The sequence below is a fragment of the Ochlerotatus camptorhynchus genome, unplaced genomic scaffold, assembly GCF_037179485.1.
Source record: "Ochlerotatus camptorhynchus isolate MF236.1 unplaced genomic scaffold, CSIRO-AGI_Acam_v1.1 ptg000251l, whole genome shotgun sequence".
Lineage (NCBI taxonomy): Eukaryota > Metazoa > Arthropoda > Insecta > Diptera > Culicidae > Ochlerotatus > Ochlerotatus camptorhynchus.
Genome location: NW_027040741.1, coordinates 3,790,961 through 3,812,573, shown reverse-complemented (window position 1 = coordinate 3,812,573; position 21,613 = coordinate 3,790,961). Strand labels below are relative to the sequence as shown.

Here is a 21,613-nt window from a genome sequence, read left to right as displayed (position 1 = left end):
ATATATGGACAACTTCAGGAATTTCAAATAAATTTCGAGAGCTTATTAGTGCAGTTCCATTAATGTCAGGTAAATATCGAGAACGATCAAGAAGCTCCAAAAATCTATCAAACTTAAACTTCAACAAACTTAAACAGCATGGCTGAACGGGCTTAAACAGACGTCATGTATACCGATTTGTCAGCAGCCTTCGATAACCTACACACTAATCCAGGCCTCTGCCGATCGGTAAATTTTGAACTACAGAACTGTTCGGTAAAAGTTTGAAAATCTTTTAAATATCCAATAGTTAGTAAATGTATTCCGAACTTGTACAGACTTTGTTTAATATTTAGTTATAAAAAATAAAATTTGTCAAATTTATTGATTTATCACGTTTAACGGTCATTGGAAAATCTTACCGACTTGATCTGCTGTTCAAAAACCCGGTAAACTCTACTGACTTTGGTGATCTGAATTAAGTGTGTATACTGCCGCTCTTCGCATGTCCGTCCCATAGCGAAAATCGGCAAGCCGAGTAAATTGCGTTTTAAGTTTGCTTCGTACCATTGCTTCTTATGTGATGGGACAACCAGGGTTGCTTCCACTCACTTGCTAAAAAAAAAATATTTTTCGGAATTATGCAATCATTAGATGTTATAATGATATGTTGTACTAGTAAGTAACAAGAAGAGGGGGTAAAGTATGTGTTTGACTCATAAAACCTGTCAATTTCGCTTTCAGAGCATCACAATCAGCGATCATATGATTCGTGAGCGTTCACTCAGAGTGAGCGCTCACAAGTCGTAAAATCGCTGATTGTGACGCACTGAAAGCAATATTGACAGATTTTATGTGTCAAACATATACTTCATGACCTCTTCTTGTAACTTTCAAGTACTTATTAGCATTATACTATTTCATGATTTCATAATTCCGAAAAAAAAAATTTATAGCAAGTGATTGGAAGTAACCCTGGGGACAACCAATGTGACTGTCTTTCCAAACTTTTTCAGAACAAAGTTGATGAGTTCATCCAGTATTATGAAAATATGGGTAATTAGCTACCATTTGCATTGAAAAACTCAGTTTTGACAAAAACGACTATGGGACTGACATGCGAAGAGCGGCAGTATACCACGCCATAGCGATTGCCAAGCTACAAAGACTTGGGGTTCGCGGAAACTTTCTGCGATGATTTCACTCATATCTCACTGATCGTCAGCTGTTGGTTCCCGTCGGTGATTGCCGGTTCGATATTTACCAAGCCAGCTTAGGAATACCTCAAGGAAGTCACCTAGGACCGTTGATCTTCTTACTTTACTTCAATGACGAGAATCTGGTAATCGAAGGAACACGACTTTCTTGTGCAGATGATCTACTTCCGGATCCATTCGGTGGATGACTGTCATTTTCTTCAAAATCAGGCATAGGCTTCAACCAACTGGTGCAATTTGAACCGAATGACGGTTAACCCGGCGAAATGTTCAGTAATCACATTTTCTCAGAAAAAAGAACCGATTTCGTTTAATTACGAACTTCAAGGTACAATAATCGAACGTGTAATGCATGTAAAAGATCTGGGAGTAATTCTGGATTGTCAACTTACGTACTAGCAGCATATCGCACATGTTGTCAACTAGGCGGCAAGAACATTGGGCTTTATCTTCAGGATAGCTAAAAATTTCTTCGACTGCCTCAAATCATTGTTTTGTTCCCTGGTACTGTGGTGGATGGCGGTCTCACTTACCATCCATGGGAAGCGATCAAACTTTTCGTTCCCATAAACCACGAGGAATGAATATTTTTGCTGACTTGGATTATTATGTGGAACGCCGTCGCCACATGCTATCGTCAACTGAAGTCGTCATTTTATCGTTTAGCTAACATAAGCAAAATTTGTTTCGAAGCATGGTACAGAACTGTATGGAAGAGAAATAAAAATTATTCTACCCACAATCGTCACAGTGTACAGTTCACTTTCAACCGAACGATCCTGGAGGTCCGTAAGGACATCATTTCATGGCTGATCATACCATTCCAGTGCAGTGTAGTGTGTTGAGTAAAATTTGTGGACGATTTCGAACTTCAGAATGTCGCATAAAGAACGTGTTAAGTGCATGTATGCTATCTTCGGTCTCGGCACGGAAAGCCCAAGCGATGTAATAAATTACCGGAGCAGTGCATATGTGAAAGTGACGTTCGACTTATCGCGAGTCTAATAGCGAATTCGTTTATTATCGGGGTTGGAACCAGTTCCAACCCAGCGCGAAACCGAACTTTTTGTCAGTGCGAACCTCAACCTGAGCTGAGTTTAAAAACAAACGATCAAACTGACGTTTGTCAGAAAACAAGCAGGCTCAATCTTGATACCCGATCCAGGTTGGAACTGAGTAATAAACGAATTCGCTATAATTGTGTTGAATGCTGCTTCCAGTCAACGAGTGGTGTGTTAATCGCAAGAAAAATGAGCAAACGAACAAACTGATTTGAAGCCTGTGTGACTGACAAATGAGAAATTTAAATTCGGAAATTCACCGTAAAATTTACTATTACATTAATTTTTACATGTTGACAACCATAACGCAGCATCGAAATATCATAAAAATGGTAAGTGAGACCGCCATCCACCACAGTACGTTCCATTCTGGAATAATGCTCTGCGGTTTGGAACCCAAACTACACCAATTGTGTTGAGAGAGTTGAGTCCTTACAACGTCGTTTCCTTCGATTTGCTCTGGAAAGCTGCCTTATGGACCTCCCTTAGCTCAGTCGGTAAAGTCGCAGCTACAAAGCAAGACCTGGCTGGGTTCGATTCCCGGTCTGGTCTAGGAATTTTTCGGGTTGTAAAATTTCTCGACTTCCCTGGGCATAGGGTATAATTGTACTTGTCACACAATTATATTAATGCAAAAATGGTACAGGCATCGAAAGCTCTCAATTAATAACGGTCGAAGTGCATCTAGAACACTAAGTTAAGATCACGCAAAAAGCTAAAATGCGATATGCAATAAGCTTGAAATGTGAAGAAGAAGAAGAAGCTGCCTTATAGAAACCCGTCTACTTTGCCAATTATGAACGTCAATGCCAGTTGATCGATCTAGAATCTCTTCTAATTCTTAGAGATACTCCAAACCGTGAATGACTATGTATTTTATTATGTTGACCTTACTTACTAAGTTACTCTTTTAAATCATCATTGGGTCAACATTGAGTCTGTTGATGTTAACAAACAATAATAGGGAAGTCAAGGCTACTTCTGTGAAGTAGGAAGAGTTTGAAGAAAATTGATGAATATTCAAAGAAGTTCCAAGTATCCTAAAGGTCTTTAGGGAATTTAAGAGATCCTAATGGAGGTTCCAATAATTTCAGTGGCGTTTATGGAACTTTAGAAAATTTATGGATTCTTCAGGAACGTCCAGAGAAGTTCAGAGAAAATTAAAGATTTTTGTGTGTGGTGTGTGTCTCCCACTGACCGGCAGTGCTTTTATGGAAGAAACCTGCCTGTACCTATTTGTTGATAAAACATTTTAAACCGATGGATGCAAACATTTTTAGATCTGGAGATGAAAGGTGATAGCTCTACTGTAAATCCAATGACCCATTTCAAGAATGCCTGTTCATACACGTACATTCATATAGAGATTTGCAAGCGCAATCTCACGAACACTAAAATCCAACATTCATATATAAAATGAAGACGAAGAAGAAATAAAAAGGTATCGCGATATCACAACTACTTAAAAAGGTACCGCGCAATCTCACGCACACTTTTGTGCATCTGGAGAACTCTATACAATAAGCCCCGCATGAACACATTCACATATCAAATGGATATCTGAAGTGTAGTCACACTTCCAGAATTTAAAAAAAAAAACTAATTTGATACTGGCAAGTATTTATTTATTAAGTTATAGTTGCAATGTATAGGGTTTTTGATCTAATTTCCGTCCTACTAAGGACATCCCGCACTTTACCACGCTTTTTGGAAAGGGTTTGAACAAAACATGGAATGTTTTCATCAAAGATAACTTCTAAATTTATCCACCTTTCCATACGTACCGTTGGATTTGATAAAGAGTCAAACAATGTTGAGATATTATTAAAAATCTAACACTGCTTCTTGCTTCTAAATTCGTCCTACGCGTTTCAATTCCGTCCAAACGCATTGAAACGCCATTAGATTTTCTTCGTCCTACGGATAAACGGAGAAAAAGGGGATGCGCTAGGAGCGCTTCTTTTGTTTTGAGAACAATGAGCGTAAATATGCATACAATGCGCTCTAATAGGATTTATGTAGTAGCTAATGAACTAACGCATTGGAACAAACATTTTATTGTTTTGTGCTTTGTGAAATCATTGATATTTTTGATAATTTCTGCTCGATAGAACGGAAATGGGCGATTACGACGAAGTAGCGCTCTTCCCTATGGATAAACAGAAATAATTATATGGATGGTAAATAAACTTAGCTGGGCGTTCCAAAGCGTTAGTTTGAACAAACGGCACCTCATATCACGGAACAGGAGGGATTTGATTCTACAGTCAGCTCATATCAATTATCACTGCGACAAACAAACACTAAGGACACGTGGTATTCGATAGTTATCACTTGAAACACTTTTTAATACCACTTCTGTGAATTAAATTTAACTTTTTCAGGATAAGATTGTACTTATTTTAATTTTTTCAAGAGCGAAAACGACGCAGCGAAACATAAACACGTCATTTTCGCAGCGCGGCCTACTTCGATATTTTTCAAAGTAAATTAGAGATTTATTTTTCAGAGAAAATTAGAGATTTAGAGAAGTTGTCAAAACGGAAAGTTACGGGAACCTTAAGGATGATCTAGAAACTTTAAGGCGATTAAATAAGCTTCAGTATTGGGTGGAAGCTTTTATGAAATACTGAACAAATCAAGGCATTCTATATAATTTGAACGTAGTTTATCATTCGGGATGTTCCAATAACATCAGGAAAGTCTAGGCTTGGTTGGTTGGTTGTCTTTATTAAGGAGATTTTCAGCCAGACGCTGGTTCATTTCCGGCATAAGTCTAGGCTTCTAGGGAGCTTTAAGATGGTGAAGAATTAGTTTTGATAATTTAAGGGCAGTTCCACGAACTTCATTGAAGTACTTAATTGAAAATGGATGAACTCGTCCCCTAGTTTCAAAATTTCCAAGTTGTTCATAGAACTTCAGAGATGTTTAGAAAACATATAAAGGGAACTTCACAGAAGTTAAAAGATTTTCAATGAACCATAAAGATTCTTAGACAAGTTCTTTTAAGTTCAGCGCTATACGAAGAGCTTCCAGGAAAATTACAAGAACTTTAGAGAATTTGAGAACCTTAGAGAAGTTTCGAGAACTTCTGTGAAGAGCAGATAACATCAGGAGTAAGTTCATTAACTTTAGCAAAATATTTTTTTTTTAAATAAAGAAGTTTGAGAATATCTGGTATATTGTTAAAGCTTCAGGAACTTCCTAGATTTTCAGAAAACTGCAAGTACGTTAGGGAAGCCCAGAGATGTTTAAAGATCTTATGAAAAATTCCAGTAGCACCAGGGTAGTTTCGAAAACATCGAAAGAACTTCAAGGAAGTTCCTTTAACTTCAAGAAATTTATGGTAACTTTTAGACTTTTTATAAACTCCAGAAAAGTACAGTGTGCTTTAGGGAAGTCCAGTGAATTTTAGGGAAGTCCAGAGAACTTTGTGGAAGTGCAGATAAATTCTCGAAAGTTTAGAGATTTTTAGGAATGTTACGTGAACTTCCGAGCAGATCCGAGATCTTCAGGAAAATACCGGGACCTTCACGGCTGTTCATCATCTGGACAACTTCAGGAACACTTTAACCTTTGCCTAAATTTTAATATCTGACTGTAGCAAATTACATTTCAAGTTACCCTATCAGCAGATATCTGTTGGAGATTAATGATCTTGTTTAAATTAATGGCGTCTATTGCCTGGTCCTCTGTAATACAGTGAAGCGTTTCGTTATGATCGCTTCCCGATTCTTATTTGTCAACGAAGACTGTGAAGCAAGTATGGTGGGATAGAACCGTGATTAGGGGTTTGGCTTATCAAGGGTCTGGGTTCAACTCTCATTGTGTAGAGTATTTTACGTCTCAGGAACGAGTTGATGGCATTCTATGAATGGCGCACTTCAAGCTTATTGCAGACAAGATTTATCTCATACCCACACAGTTCGAAAAAGTAGTGTAGATTTCTGTTCAATATGATGTGGATAAATGGAGTGTCACTTATTAAGTTTACAATATAAATTGAGTAAAGGTCTGATACATGAAATTTTGCGAATATTGTATGCAACCGTCCATATTGCCGTTTGCTTGAAATGCAATAAAAACGCATCAATGTTTACATCATACACACTAAGAAATTATCGCCGACTTCGGTAATTTTTACCGAAATCTAAACAGCTGAACTTTTCGGTAAAATTTATGCAATTCAATTCAATTGCTTTTCAGCTACTTTGAAACTAAATCTCCACTAAAATGACAAGATTTGATCATTTAAGCAAGGTTGAACATGTTTTGATATTTTTTTTTCAAATTCAATAGCCTTTAAAATGAAGGTCAAAGTTTTATCGAACGTTCAGCTGTTCTGATTTCGGTAAAATTTACCGAAAACGGAAACAAAATCTTGGTGTGTAAGTAAAATTCAGATTTTTGTTGCAGTGCAGTGTAAAATAGAGGGAACTAAATTGCGTTTATGTTGTACATGCAGTTATACATTCCTATATTACAATTATGGACTATTGAATGGGGCGTATGAATTTGAGTTAGGCGGAGCGCGCACATCTAGTAAGCAACCAGCTCCAAGGCTGTGTTCCATTTGGTGAATTTTCACTTAAATTTGACACTTCGAAAATAAATTAAGATTTTCGAAAATCCCTCTGTTGTTGATCTTCCTATTTTCGAGAAGGTGTTTGTCAAAATTGATTCCTAGTATGTCAGAAATAAGTCTGGTACAATAGCAGATTTATTTGAAAATTTTCCATCTGTCAAATTTAAGTAAAAATTCACGAAATGGAACACAGTCTAAGTTTACCAAGACAGCACAGATAGTTGTGGTAGTTTTCCTACAATAGTGGAATCCGATCAAAACCAATATGTTCCACTATTATACTGCCCATAATCGCATATCAGTCCCATATGGATAGGAAATCAAGCAAAGATGGGACTGATATGCGATTATGGGTAGTATAGGATCCAAAGTTAGCAACTACCACAACTACTGGAACATTAATGGTGGACGCGTCTTCGAAAAATATATACAGTTTAATCACATTTTAATATATTTCTAACAAAATATTTTTGATTTTTTTTTAACACTCCGGATACGATGCCTCCGAAAATCGGGTAACGGCAAGTTTGCAATAGCATTACTTAGCCATTTCTTAATGAATTTCAAAAATTGTGGTACCTCTAAAAATTCTAGGGTCTGTAGATTATTTTTATTGTAAAAAGATAAAAAATAGGGTTGTCTACTTTATTCAGAAGCGAAAAGAGTCGTTACACGTTTTTTTTTTAAGGAGTGTTTATGGGTTTTGCAAGTGGCCTAAGATCTATAAATTAGATGAATGGGCACAAATGTTCATAATTAGCCAGAATACAGTCATGGTTCCTATATATGGATCATGGAGACAACGAAACGGTCCTCCGGAAGATTCGGAACATGCTTAAAATTGATCAATCCACGAAACTAATCCTAGAGCTCCGCGTTTTTTTTCGAAAACATCAGGAACTGTGATATAGGAAAAAAAAATTGGGATCATGACATAAACACGGACCCGGATGGCCATGGGAGCGTACTCAGGAAGATCCAAAACATCTGTGAAAGTAGTCAATCCACGAAACTAATCCTAGAGCTCCGCGGTTTTTTTCGAACACACTTGGAACTGTGATATAAGAAAGAGTTTGGGGTCGTCACATAAAACGCGACCAGGATGGCCATGGGATCATCCTCATAAAGATCCGGAACATCCGTAAAAGTGATTCATCCATGAAACTGATTCTAGAGCTCGCGTTTTTTCGAAAACACTAGTAACTGTGATATAAGAAATAATATAGGGTCGTGAAATAAACAGGAAGATCCGAAAGATCCTTAAAAGTGGTCCATCGATGAAACTGATCCTAGAGCTCCGGGGTTTTTTTCAAAAACATTAGTAACTGTGATATAAGAAAGAATTTGGGATCATGACATAAACCTGGACCTGGCTGGCTATAGGACCATCCTCCGGAAAATCCGAAACATCCATAAAAGTGGTCCATCCATGAAACTGATCCTAGAGCTCCGCAGTTTTTTCAAAACACGTGGAACTGTTGTATAAGAAAGAATTTGGGGTCGCGACTTAAACATGAACCCGGATGGTTATGGAACTGTCCTTCGAAAGATTCGGAGCATCGGTAAAATTGGTTCATCCATGAAACTAATTCTAGAGCTTAGCAGTTTTTTTTTTTTTTTAATCTCTTGGAACTGTGATATAAGAAAGGTCGTTACGTAAACATGAACCTGGATGGGCATGAGACCGTCCTCTGGAAGATCTGGAACATCCTTAAAAGTGGTAAATCCATGAAACTAATGCTAGTGCACCGCAGTTTATTACAAAAATATTAGGAACTGTGTTATAAGAATAAATTTGGGGTCGTGATATAAACATGAACCTAAAATCGCCATTGGACCGTCATTCGGAAGATCCGGAACATCCGTAAAAGTGTTTCATACATGAAACATACTTCGAAAACTTCACAGCTCGAAGTGTTCTCGAGAAAACCGCGAAGTTCAAGAATCAGTATCATCGATGCACAACTTTTACGGATCTTCCGGAAGACGGTTTCATGGTCATCCGGGCTCATGTTTATGTTACGACCCCAAATAAATTCTTATATCACAGTTCCACGTGTTTTCGAAAAAAAAGTGGAACTAATGGATCAGTTTTATGGATTGAGCATTTTACGGATGTTCCGGATCTTCCAGAGAAAGATTCCATGGGCTCGCAGGTACATGTTTATACCATGACCCCAAATTTTTATATCACAGTTCCTAATGTTTTTGAAAAAAATCACGGAGTTCTAGGATCAGTTTCATGTATTGACCATTTTTAAGGATGTTCCAGATCTTCCAGAGGGACGGTCCCATGGCCTTCTAGGTACATGTTTATGTCATGACCCTTAATTAATTTATATATGACACTTCCACGTGTTTTCGAAAAAAAACCGTGGGGCTCTAGGATCAGTTTCATAGATTGAACACTTTTACGGATGTTCCGGATCTTCCGGAGGATGGTCCAATGGCCATCCGGGTCCATGTTTATGTCATAAACCCAAATTATTTTTTATATCACAGTTCCTAATGTTTTCGAAAAAACCGTGGAGTTCTAGGATCAGGGGCTTATGGATAGACCGCTTTTACGAATGTTACGGATTTTTTGAGGACCGTTTTGTTATCTCCAGGTTCCATATATAGGAGCCATGGCTGTATTCTGGTTAATTATGAACATTTGTGCCCATTAATCTTATTTATGGATCTTAGGCCACTTGCAAAACCCATAAACACTTCTTTAAAAAAAACGTGTAACGACTCTTTTCGCTTTTGAATAAAGTAGACGACCCTATTTTTAATCTTTTTACAATCAAAATAATCTACAGACCCTAGGAATTCTAGAGGTACCACAATTTTTAAAATTAATTAAGGAATGGCTAAGTTATGCTATTGCAAACTTGCTGTTACACGTTTTTTGGACGCTTCGTAGTCGGCGTAAAGTATTTTACCCACCGTATTCGGAGTGTTAATAAATAAACTGTCTTAAAAGCTGTCCAGACTGGAGAGTTATAACATGTTATAACGGTTGTCAACTGATTGCAACACAGAAACCACCATCAATATAGCGCTATAACATGTTATAACTCTATAGTCTGAACGTACGATTAGTTCCTCCACTACTAGCTCACTTACCCTAATTAATTTTGACGAAAACATATTTCCGTTAATTTAAATCCATATAAAAAAATCACTGTTTTGACTACAAATTACTAGAATTTTGGTTCAATTTGCTTCAAGAAATATTCGTTTATGAAAGGGTACAAAGAGATGTTTAAATAAAATTGCACAAACATCTTATAGACACAGCCAGTCAAGCCTAAAACTATACAAATAAATTTTGAATATTTGATAAATGGGCAGCTAAGGTGCCAAGTTCGAAATTAACTACCGTCCTTATCTCGTTCGATATCATGTTAGCAAAATATATCCTACATTTTGTCATCCGATCTGATTTTCAGGCTATTGGAGATATCCTAGCTTAGCTACGGTATTACCAAGACGAAGGCGGCGGGTGCAATTCACGGTCCGGTCGAGAAAATCTTTCGACTTGGAGATGTTCTCGACTTCCTTGGGCATAGTGCTTTTTGAAAACTACACTTCAACAATGTATTAAAACAATTTGCCAATAAACATTAATTATCAATTGCTTTCCACATTCCACTATTTTATAAATATATATATGACGCGTAATCTGTATTCTGAATTCTATTCAAAACATTCTATCGGCTAAACTCGTATGCAGCTAAATTTGCATATATCTTCCGAATTAATTCAGTCATGTTCAGCCAGCTTGTCCTTCGAATTATCTCATTTGAGGAAATATTCCATTTACTAACCCAAGGATATGGATCCCACTTGCTTCGCGACAAATGAAACCCACATGATCCAGTCGACTGCTTCGGGATGTGTAGTATCCTTACAGAAGGATTGTAATGGTCATCTGCTGTAGCAGCAGCATCATTGCCATCGGTATTCACGGTTCCGTCACCACTCAACTTTGACATTGAACTTGACTTTATCACTGCTGTTTCCACCATTTTTCACCACTAATAATTTGAAGGATCTAGTCCTTCCTTCGATTTCACACGAGCACAGCCTATTTAAATCCGCTACTTAAGACGCAATCAATTGAATTTATAAAAAAAAAATAAAGTTATCACAAACGTACTACGTTTCCAACCCGTTCAATCGCGCACCTCAGAAATGACTAAAATCGTGTGCGGGTTCGCCGCTTGTCTTCCTTCCTCATAGTCTGCTTCCAATGCGGATCGAACGAACGAACATGTTTTGGTTTTGAGGCGTCGCACTCGAGTCTCGATTCGTGATTGGGCTTGGATGCGGTGACGCGTCGTAGCGGAGGTGCGACGAAATCCACTTAACTTTCAATATCAACTAGTCAAGCGGTCTACGACACATGGCAGCCTTGCACAGTGGGATTTTGAAGCAAATATTTAAATTTGCGGTTATGTGGGTCATGTAATTGCAGGCACAGATGCAGTCAACATTAGTTTACTTTAAACGTGGAAAGCCTGGATTTTGAAGGAAACTTAATATTTTTAATTTTGTAAACTTAGCCTCGTACTTATGGCTTGAACACTTCGACCATCGCATGAAGAAATGATGATCAAAATCGTTCAAGGAATCACGTGACTATATAAGCTAAATTGAAGAACACGAATTGAGCAGATGAAAGGTGTTTGCAATCAACATCCAGAACCGATCGTGATCAACCAAGTGTGTTTGTTCTGGTCACAATATCTATCCGTTCACTAGGGCAGTTGTGTACTCAAAAGCAAAGGTTTAATACTCGATTGTGAGCAAACGAAAAGGAATTTGGCTATGAAACTGGTACACAACATCCGCAGATCGCTTAATTCCATGCAGTCAATCAATGCTATAGCAGCTAGTTTGTTCTATTATAGATTGTGGTAATTGAATTGTATATTTCAAAACTATTTAATCCGTCGCACTTATTCGATAACAAGAAAAAGTCAACAACACCTACGTACAGACATCTCTAGGCATTTAAACATTGACATTGACCTTCACCTGTGCTGGTGCTGATCAAAGGCGCAAAGCATGCACGTTCTGTCGTTGCGGATTGTGAGGTTGTCTCGAAAAGGAATATAGGATTTACTGTGGCTAGTGGTGACACACGGGTATTCTAGGACGTTGTATTTTTCTCAGTTTTTAAATGAGAGTTTAACTTCATAACTATCCTAACGAATTATAGCAGCTTTAATATTATGTTAACACTATCTTGATGACATATTACTTGTCCACAATTATTATAACATGTTATAACTCTGATGTCAGGCAATTTTAAGGAAATTATTTTGAGAAAATAACACCATTTTTCTAGAGGCATCCCACTCTAAACTTTGTATTATCCCTCTTATACAAATAAAACTTTTATTGATATCTAAGATACATAAAAATACTAAAGTACTCGGTTGCTATACCGATTAAATTTGTTTGTTTATTCAATGTCAGGAGATTTGTGTCGATTTTGGTGAATTTTTAATGAAATTTAAATTAATTTTATTAGAAGAGACATACAGCTCACGAACCGTTTCCGGTGTAATTCTGTTCGACCGGAATCAGAAAGAGTTCATTTTGTTCTGATAGACATGGGGACCTTTTGTTGGTTTCTCGTTCGGTTTGAATTCTATAATTTTTATTCTCTATGTGAGTATTGTGTTATAATCGATATAATTGTACTTTTTGTCCGCTAGGTTCTTGCCCGTCAAACGATGAATACGGGTATATTTCTTTGTTATTTATTTATTTGTCAGCATCAACAGACTCGATATGCTCCCAATGATGGTTTAACTTAAAATTAAAATTAAAGTCATAAGTTAAAACTACAAAACATTAAAACATGATCATTGACTGTTTCCATTTCTGGAGAAGAATGAAGAGAAACGTCTCCGAAGTGTTAGTCGTGGCAGGTGAAAATCGAATACTGATGAAACTCGGTTAAATACTCACTGCAGTCCGCCTTAGAGTCTGTGTATAATGCAATGAGCTGGATTACCGAGGTGAAGCAATCACTCACACAACCACTGTACGTTACACGCAAGTACACGCAAGTAGTGACGTCACTACTTGCGTTTACGTTGATTTTTTGGTTTACTAATACAACCCTATTTCACGATCTGCGCCACCTCTCTCTGTACCTCATTGTGTATAATGAGTCACGCCAAGAGAAAAACAGTTGAACTCGCATCACGGTTTTCGAAAGATTCCCTTTCTTTTAACTTGGCAACAGAGGACTTCTGCATCAACTTCAAATGACTTTTAGCGAGGAAAAAAAATTAACGGCTGTAGTAAATCATTATATCAGTGATTTTGTCGAATTATCTTAAATAAAAATAGTAGAAATTGTCATCACTGATCATTACAAAACGTATCGTATGACAAATGTAATGCTCACTGCGTGTATATGACCATTTCTTCGATTATATTTTAAATTGATTTGCAATACCTTTCGTGGACCTTTCATAGCATCGTAATGCTTGTTTACTTTGCACGATAGGTAGCCGGTTTGACAGCTCAATAGGTAGACTTGGCTTTACTCTTGGCGTGACTCATTATACACCGACTCTAGTCCACCTATTGCACCGTTGATTGCATAGTTTGTCCTACATAGTGGCATTCTCAGCATAACATTGTTACGAAGCATTCGGGGTTGAACGTTAATATTTACTTGCTCCAAGATTGCCATGCAATCAATTCTGCCATGCAATCAATTCTGCCATGCAATCAATTCTGCCATGTAACGTGTCCGCGACAAGCAGAGCTTTTGAAGTAACTCTTCTGGTGCAAAGAGGCTCCAAGTCGATCAGCTGGCAGCGACTTTCATAGCTGGGCAAATGAAACGGGTCTCTCCAAGGTAACATTCTCAACGCGTATCGCAGAAAGCGGCGTTGAACGGACTCCACTCTCTCAGTACCATTGTTGTAGTTCTTACTCCAAACCACAGAACAATATTCTAGAATGGAACGTACCAGGGAACAAACAATACAGTGGATGTCGAAGAAATTCTTAGCTGTTCTGAAGATAAAGCCCAATGTCCTTGACGACTTGTCGACGACGTACGAGATGTGTTGCTTATATGTAAGTTGATAGTCCAAGATGACACCTAGATCTTTTACATGACTCACACGTTCAATAATGGTGTCCCGGAGAGCATAGTGAAAAATAACTGGTTGTTTCTTTCGGGTAAAAGTGATTACTGAACACTTCGCAGGATTTACTGTCATTCGGTTCAAATGGCAGCAGCTGGCAAACGCTTCAAACTGACGTTGGAGGAATCTACAATCATCGATCGAGCAGATCCGTATGTAGATTTTGAGATCGTCTGCATACGATAGTCGTGGGCCTTCGATAACTAAATTCACGTCATTGAAGTGGAGTAAGAAAATCAACGGTCCCAGATGGTTTCCTTGAGGTATTCTTGACGTAGCTGCGAAAATGTAGGGCTGGCAGTCACCATGGGCTACCACCAACTGACGATCGGCGAGATATGAGCAAAACCATCTCAAGAGATTTCCGCTAATCTCAAGTCTATCCAATTTGACGATCGCGATGGCTTCTTCTTCTTCTTCTTCGCATTTTAAGCTTATTGCATATCGCATATTAGCTTATTGCGTGCTCTCAACTTAGTGTTCTAGATGCACTTCCACAGTTATTAATTGAGAGCTTTCAATGCCTGTACCATTTTTGCATTGATATGATTGTGTGGCAAGTCCAATCATACTTCTATGCCCAGGGAAGTCGAGAAATTTTCCAACCCGAAAAATTCCTAGACCGGACCGGGAATCGAACCCAGCCGCCTCCAGCATGGTCTTGCTTTGTAGCTGCGCCTTTACCGACTGAGCTAAGGGAAGCCCCCGATCGCGATGGCGTGATTAATCATATCGATGGCAGCAGACAAGTCAGTGCAGATGACATCTGTTTGTGACCTTTCAACCATACTTTGCGTGATGTACGATGTCAGACACAGAAGATTCGTGGTAGTAGATCGACCAGAGGAGAAGCCATGTTGATCTTCACTTAGATACTGCTTGCAATGGGAGAGCAGAGGCTCTATGATGATTAACTCGAATAACTTCGAAATTGCGCACAACGATGTAATTCCACGATAATTATCCACGTTCCGTTTACTACCATTTTTATACACAGGGAACATATGCGCAAATTTCCAGTTCGATGCGAAAATGCCACACGATATGGACAATCGGAACAGATGTTGTAGCGGTGACAGTAAGTTAGCGATATGCTTCTTCAGAAAGACTGAAGGGACACCATCCGGTCCAGGGTTGATAGAAGGCTTTAGTTTTAGCGCGGCAGTCGTTATCACTTCAGCGTTGACAACAATTCCACCCAGAGCTTGACCGGAAAGTGGAACATTGCTTGCTGCTAGAGTCACGTATTCGTTGGGATTAAGCTCTCGTCAGAGAAGACACTTGCAAACTTATTGGAGAACAAGCGGCAGACTTCCTGTGGAGTGGAAGCGACTTCGCCGTTCAATATCATGGATGATGGTAGACCGGACTCTCTGCGCTGCTCCTTCACGTACTTCCAGAAAGACTTCGGGTGCGACTTGAACTTCCTTTGCATCCCTCGCAGATAATGCAAGTAGTATTGACGGCTGACTCGCTTGAACTGATAATTACGTTAAGCTCGTTTCAGTGACATCGTTACTGAAACGAGTTAAGTGACGTTTCAGTGACATCGTTCGATATTTAGTGAATTTCCTCAACGCGGCTCTCTTGATAGATTTCAGCTTCTTCAATTCGTTCGTCTGCCAAGGGAGGTGCGATGCAATCTGGTGAACGCTCTTAGGTACGTGTCTGTCAATGACATAAGCCAAGACATGTGAAAAAGTTTGAGCAGCGGTTTCGACGTTATCAGAATCGAGTATGTTTTCCCAATCATTGCTTGACAGCACATCGGCAATGCTACGATGATCGGCTTTCCGGAAATTGTAAGACACCATAGTGGAGATGTCTTCGAGATCCCGAATGTGATTGTCTTCAACAGTAATAACCAAAGAAGGATGATGAGCAACTTCCTTTACGAGTGGAGAAGGAGCCGACGAGATGAATGGAGCCGTATCCTGAGCGCTCACGAAACAGAGGTCTAAGCTACGATTGTTCTCGTTAACCACGGGATTGATTTGAGATAACGTCGCTGCGCTATAGCTGTCGGGAAGGCTAACTGATCCAGGATGGAAAGCAGAACCAGCAGGGTCCGGAAAGAGAAAGCCACTGTGGGAAGGTTTCCACGAAACACCAGCGAGATTATAGTCGCCCAGAACAATAATCTCATCGATAGGTGACGCACAATCTAATAAGGTGGAAACGGATCGACAATGAGTTTCGATAAGTTCAATGTCGCGAACTCGGTCGGGTGCAATGTATATCACACATAAGTACAGTGTGTGATCGCTTAGCTTGCTGCCTGTTCAACGCAGTTCCACATGTCGTGCTCTATGGCTCTAGCATTCAACTCGGATTGAATAGCAATCAGGACACCGCCACCAGTGGACTTACTCAAATCCGAACGCTTGGCTGGAAAGCGTTCAAGAGTCTACACTGAGGAAATAAATCGTTGGAATTTCATACGAAATGTTTATGGAATTTAACCAAAAGAATTTATTTTGAATTTCATACGATAGAAATATGAACGCGCACCTTTGTTATCATTTATGTTTTTTGCAGCAGACACATATGGATTTCATAAATGTGTCGTATGAAAATGATACGTTATGAGTATGAAATTTACGTTTCATTCGTATGAATTAGAAACGAGAGGAATACGAAAAGCAATCGAATCAACTATGAAATTCATTGTAGCTATTTGTAGTCTTTTTTTCTTGCAAATTAATTATATACATGTAATCATAAATTCATATTTATTTTTTAAACAAAGAAAAATTTGAGTTTGCGTTGCATTTGAGTTTTTGTATTATAAACAACATCACTCAAAAATTACCTTTAAAATTTTAAGTGCCGGGACTACAATCTGCCTGGCTATTGATGCCACTGGTTCCAACTTTAACTCACTTATGTCCGTTATCGCAACAGCATTGCAGTAACCGCAGTATTTTGATGTTAGGCAGATTCTGTGGACACATTGATAGTAAATATTTGAAATAATCTTTACATTACCTTCTTACGTTTTGTTCTAGTCATTATGCAATTCACGTCCAAATCGAATCGCTCTTCTGGATCTACCAGTACGCGATAATGGTTGTTATAAATGCCATACACTCTATAATTTTAAATATGTAGGTAGGATCCGGAAAATTATTTAGAATTCAGCGTTTTTACCTCTCAATACAGTTCAAGTTTCCGCCGTAACTTTAACATACGCTAGTAATTTCGGTTCGTACGCCATATTGTTTTGTTTTGAACAGCGTTTCATACGAACGACGTATGATTTTTGCCACACAAGATCAACTCATAAAGTTCATTGCAGCCTCGTATGAAATTTAGACTAATTTCGTATGGGAATCATTTTTGAGTCATGTAATTTTCATACGCATGCTATGAATAACATACGTGTCGCATGAAACTATTTCCAGAGCTCAAAATGCTTGTTCATACGAAACATATTATGAAAATCGTAATTCTAGTTTCCTCAGTGTAGCCATGTCTCGGTTAAAACTATTACATCGTAGCAACGGTCCGATACAGCTAACAGGTACTCGTGAACGTCAGAATTCATTCCACTGATGTTTTGGTAGTACATGGTGATATCCTCTCTTCGGCGTATATCCGTGCTACGTGGAGCGATGTCCCTGGAAATCACGGGGGCGACAGGTAGCAAACGAACATAACTATTACCAAGAGGATACTCGCCATAGTGAACGGGTTGGAATACACCCTCTCCACAACCGACCGCAGGTCCGGAACGTCTGTGATGAACGGAGGCGGCAGAAGGCAGGACTGTGTCAGAGGGATTAGGGGCTTCCACAGTGCTTTCTAAGGTGCGTTCCGGGTGACTAGCTGCAACGTTTCCTTCATCAGCAGCATCTGGCACGCTGAAGACCCCCGATACGCATCTAAACTCAGGGCCGGGAAGGCTATGACGAGCGCTGGCTGGAAGTGGCGCGACTGAGATAGAGGAATCGGGGGCTTCCACAATGCTTTCCACAGTGCATCCCGGTTGAGAAGTTAAACCTGCCGCCGGAAAAGTAGAAGACGGCAAAGCCGCCACGTTTTGCGTCGAAGTATTCGTGAGGATCTGAATGTGGGAGAACTCATCAGGCAACGAAAAACTCAAATCGGAAAAATACTTGCCTGTGCAAGCTTGGTGGAAGACCCCCTTTCCACGACCACCCGCAGGACCGAGACGGTTGTGATGAACGCAGGCTGCAGTTGGCGGGACTGGGGTGGGGCAATTAGGGGCTTCCATCAAGCTTTCTACGGTGCGTCTCGGTTGCATCCCTATGTCGTCGGATAAAGCGATTAGGCGTCGTCTGTTGTGTTGAAGGCTCCTAAAGGGGCTGGAGTGCTGAGAGGTAGTGGTGTCCCGAAAAGTGTAACAGTACACACAAACAACGATAATGGTACTAATAAAAATAATGCATTTTCAAATTAAAAGTTTCCCAAAATTTGTTTTCAACAGCAAAAATATTCAAATAAAAGTAAGTTTTTTTTAATTGAAAGTTTTTCTTTTACTTTTGATTCGTGGTTTAAAAGTACATATTTTTAAAACAAAAGTTGATAAACTGTCAAAAGTACCCCTCAGCGATGTTTTTACTGGCTGCACTGACATCTCATATGCCGCCTTTTCCGCTAGTCTGGCCGCTGTCCAGCTCTGAAGTTACAACAAGAGTCAGGATTCTTCTGTGGGATACCAGGCACTGAAGTTTTCTTAGTTGGATATTCCGACATTATTTGCTGCTATGTAGAGACCCACGTGAAATTGGCATTCCAAATGGTAAGTACACTATTTTCATTGTTAATGTTATTGGATTTTTAAATTATTTTTTTATCAGACTATGGTATCTACCAGGACGAAGTCGCAACAGTTTTCGGTATCGACCTTATCAAATTCCTGTTGGAGAAGGATCAAGCCCTACTGGATAATAACGAAAAAGGTAAATTAAACTTTGATCGGGAGAAGGACGAGAACCCGCTGCCCGTAAAACCCGTCACCAGTTGGTACTTTATGAAGCTGCGGCATAGGATTTACAGATTGCGAAATGGAAAACAATATCAAGCTTGCCTTGCCAGTGTCCGGATTTTGTGTTCCTTCACTCGACCTTTACTTGACGGGATGTGAATATGTGTCTCTTCGTGAATCTCATTGCATAACGCTTAATTGGTTGTAAAGGAAATGGATAATAAATTTTTTTTTTCTAATATCTGAAAACCTTAAATTAAATCATTCAAAGTGTTTTTATGTTACTTCATACGCGAAGCTAGCGTTTTCAGAGTTGGTTGGAAATGCTAACATGAAGCTTTAGTGTGATAATTTATTAGCTAGAGAATGATCTTTAGAAGAGGATAGGTGGATAGTTCCGTTAGAGTACGGCAGTATGAACATTGAATAGAAGTTGACGTGGCGCAAACGTGGGGCTTTAGGTAGTGATGAAACGTCGCTAGAACTATTTCACAGCCGCAGTCAGTTATGAGCAGAAGGAGGACGCACATCTTTTGCCTGTAGACTTGAAGACATACTTCAAGCACAAACGAAGTGACAGACGGAGCGGCTCGAAAACTTTGGTGACGCACCTGCTAATGCAATTTTTCAGTGTACCACATGGCAACACCACTACTACTGAATTGTGCCACATGGCAACACCAATAATGGATTGTACCACATGGCAATACTAAATGTACTAGAATGTTTTGGTTCTATCTCTTTCACTCTACTCAAAACTGAAATGCATAAAAAAATGACAAAATGATACACACTCTTTGCACACTGTCAAAGACCATATTGCACACAAAATCAACTTTGTTCAAAACAAAACAAAAATACTAGCCCATCGTCTGTAACTTCGTTTGTGCTTCAAGTCGCCGCGTACGTCGTACGGGTTAGGCAAAAGATGTGCGTCTGACTCCAAAAACTGTCGCAATAATGGCCCTTCGCTCATTTTAAACTTCTATTCAATTTTCATACTGCCGTACTCTAACGAAACTATCCACCTACCCTTTTCTTAAGATCATTCTCTAGCTAATAAATTATCACACTAAAGCGTCATGTTAGCATTTCCAACCAACTCTCAAATTAAATATTATTTAGAATTTAAAATGAATAAAGATGTTATTACGGTGAAAATGTGTGTTTTTTAATTCAAAATGCTACTGATCGTTTTAACTATACAGTGGTGACCCGATTTTGTCAGCCCCCGATTTTGTCCACCCCCGATTTTATCCACACCCGATTTTGTCAGCTTTTTGACCCGATTTTGTCAGCCTATATGATTCAATTAGTTTTGGTTGAGGTGGACTGTTTTGTACAGTCGTATTCGTATTTTATTGATTGGCGGGCTCAATAATGACATTTTTCGAGAATTAAATGTGCAGTGGTGGCAAGATCAAAGCAGGGGGGAGGGGGGTTGAGGGGTTAGTTGAAAATTATGTACGTTATGTGTGTGTGTGTGCGTGTATGTGGCTACTTCTTTATTGCATCTGAAACTTAACTTGCGACGTGTGTGCAATGTGAATAAAGTACAGTTGTGCTGACTGACATATGTTTGCATGTTAACTATGTTTCTGAATCAATCTAACGTTCAAGATCTATAAGCTTTTTGTAAACAAACTTTTGTAGGCGCCCCGCAAACCGACAACATCTTCGGGAAAGTTCAACTTGGCTAAGGTTTATTTAGAAACATCTTTTAGGATGTAGGTGTACACCCATTCCACATGAGGGTCTTGAGTTGTTTAAAAGATTAGAAAAGTTCAATTAGAAGAGTTTATGGTTGAAAATTGATAAAAACTAAAGCCTTAGATTGTCGAGTTGTAATTCTAAAGACGTTTTGTGCAAAACTGTGTAGGTTAACAGATTCATAAATTTTAGCAGAAACCAGTGACAATTGCTATGTAATACAAAAAATATGAGATTTTATGTTTTATTCTCCAGATGAAATTTCAACTACATTCGAACCTTCAGTCAATGATATAAAAGAAACAACACTTCATTATTAAAAACATAACCGAAAATGTGCATGACGAGCCACTTGAAAGTTAACCTTCAATCGATTTCTTCATAGCAAGCTCCCTAATGCGTCGTAAGAAAATGATGTCTTCGATTTAGAGAGAGTTGAGGAATCAGCCCAATAAATTATTTTGTCAAACATGCGTACTGCTTCAATATCGTTGATAGCTCCAGGTGATTCACTTAGTTCATGAGAGGTCGATGCTGTTGATTCTGGATCTGATGGTGTTTCCGACAGGTTTAGTTCTGGTTCCAGTGCTTCTTCCATTGCTGACTGATCATCCAGCACCATTTTCAAAATGTCTTCATCCGTGTATGTTTTACTAGCATAGCGCTCCTCCGTATTATGTGGCATGATGATGGTTTCCTTATGATTTTTTATGTTCAGCAAAAATGAAAGGGAAACATCGTCTTCATGAACCAGTTATCATCGAAAATGATACCGATTTTTTTCCAGGACTGTTGGATCACTGTACTTCGCAATTCAGTTCAGGCATCGTGCTTCCAGAAACTTACATCCTTCAATGAAATTTGCTTCAAACATTGGTCTATGTCAATTTCGTTACTGTGAGCCATAACATTAAGCAAAAGCTTTTCACGATATAGAAGCT

The 21,613-nt window shown here is 38.9% G+C and overlaps 2 protein-coding genes across 2 annotated transcripts in view; both read right to left on the bottom strand.

The window, feature by feature from the left end:
• Positions 1–10,925, bottom strand: part of LOC135704929 (uncharacterized) — a 37,871-nt gene extending 26,946 nt beyond the window's left edge. Inside the window, exon 1 of the mRNA XM_065226475.1 lies at positions 10,658–10,925. Coding sequence (XP_065082547.1) covers positions 10,658–10,858 — 201 coding nt within the window. The 5' untranslated portion in view covers positions 10,859–10,925. The remainder of the gene's footprint in view (positions 1–10,657) is intronic.
• Positions 1–21,613, bottom strand: part of LOC135704918 (mucin-2-like) — a 418,648-nt gene that overhangs the window by 277,461 nt on the left and 119,574 nt on the right. The gene's annotated exons all lie outside the window — the stretch shown is intronic.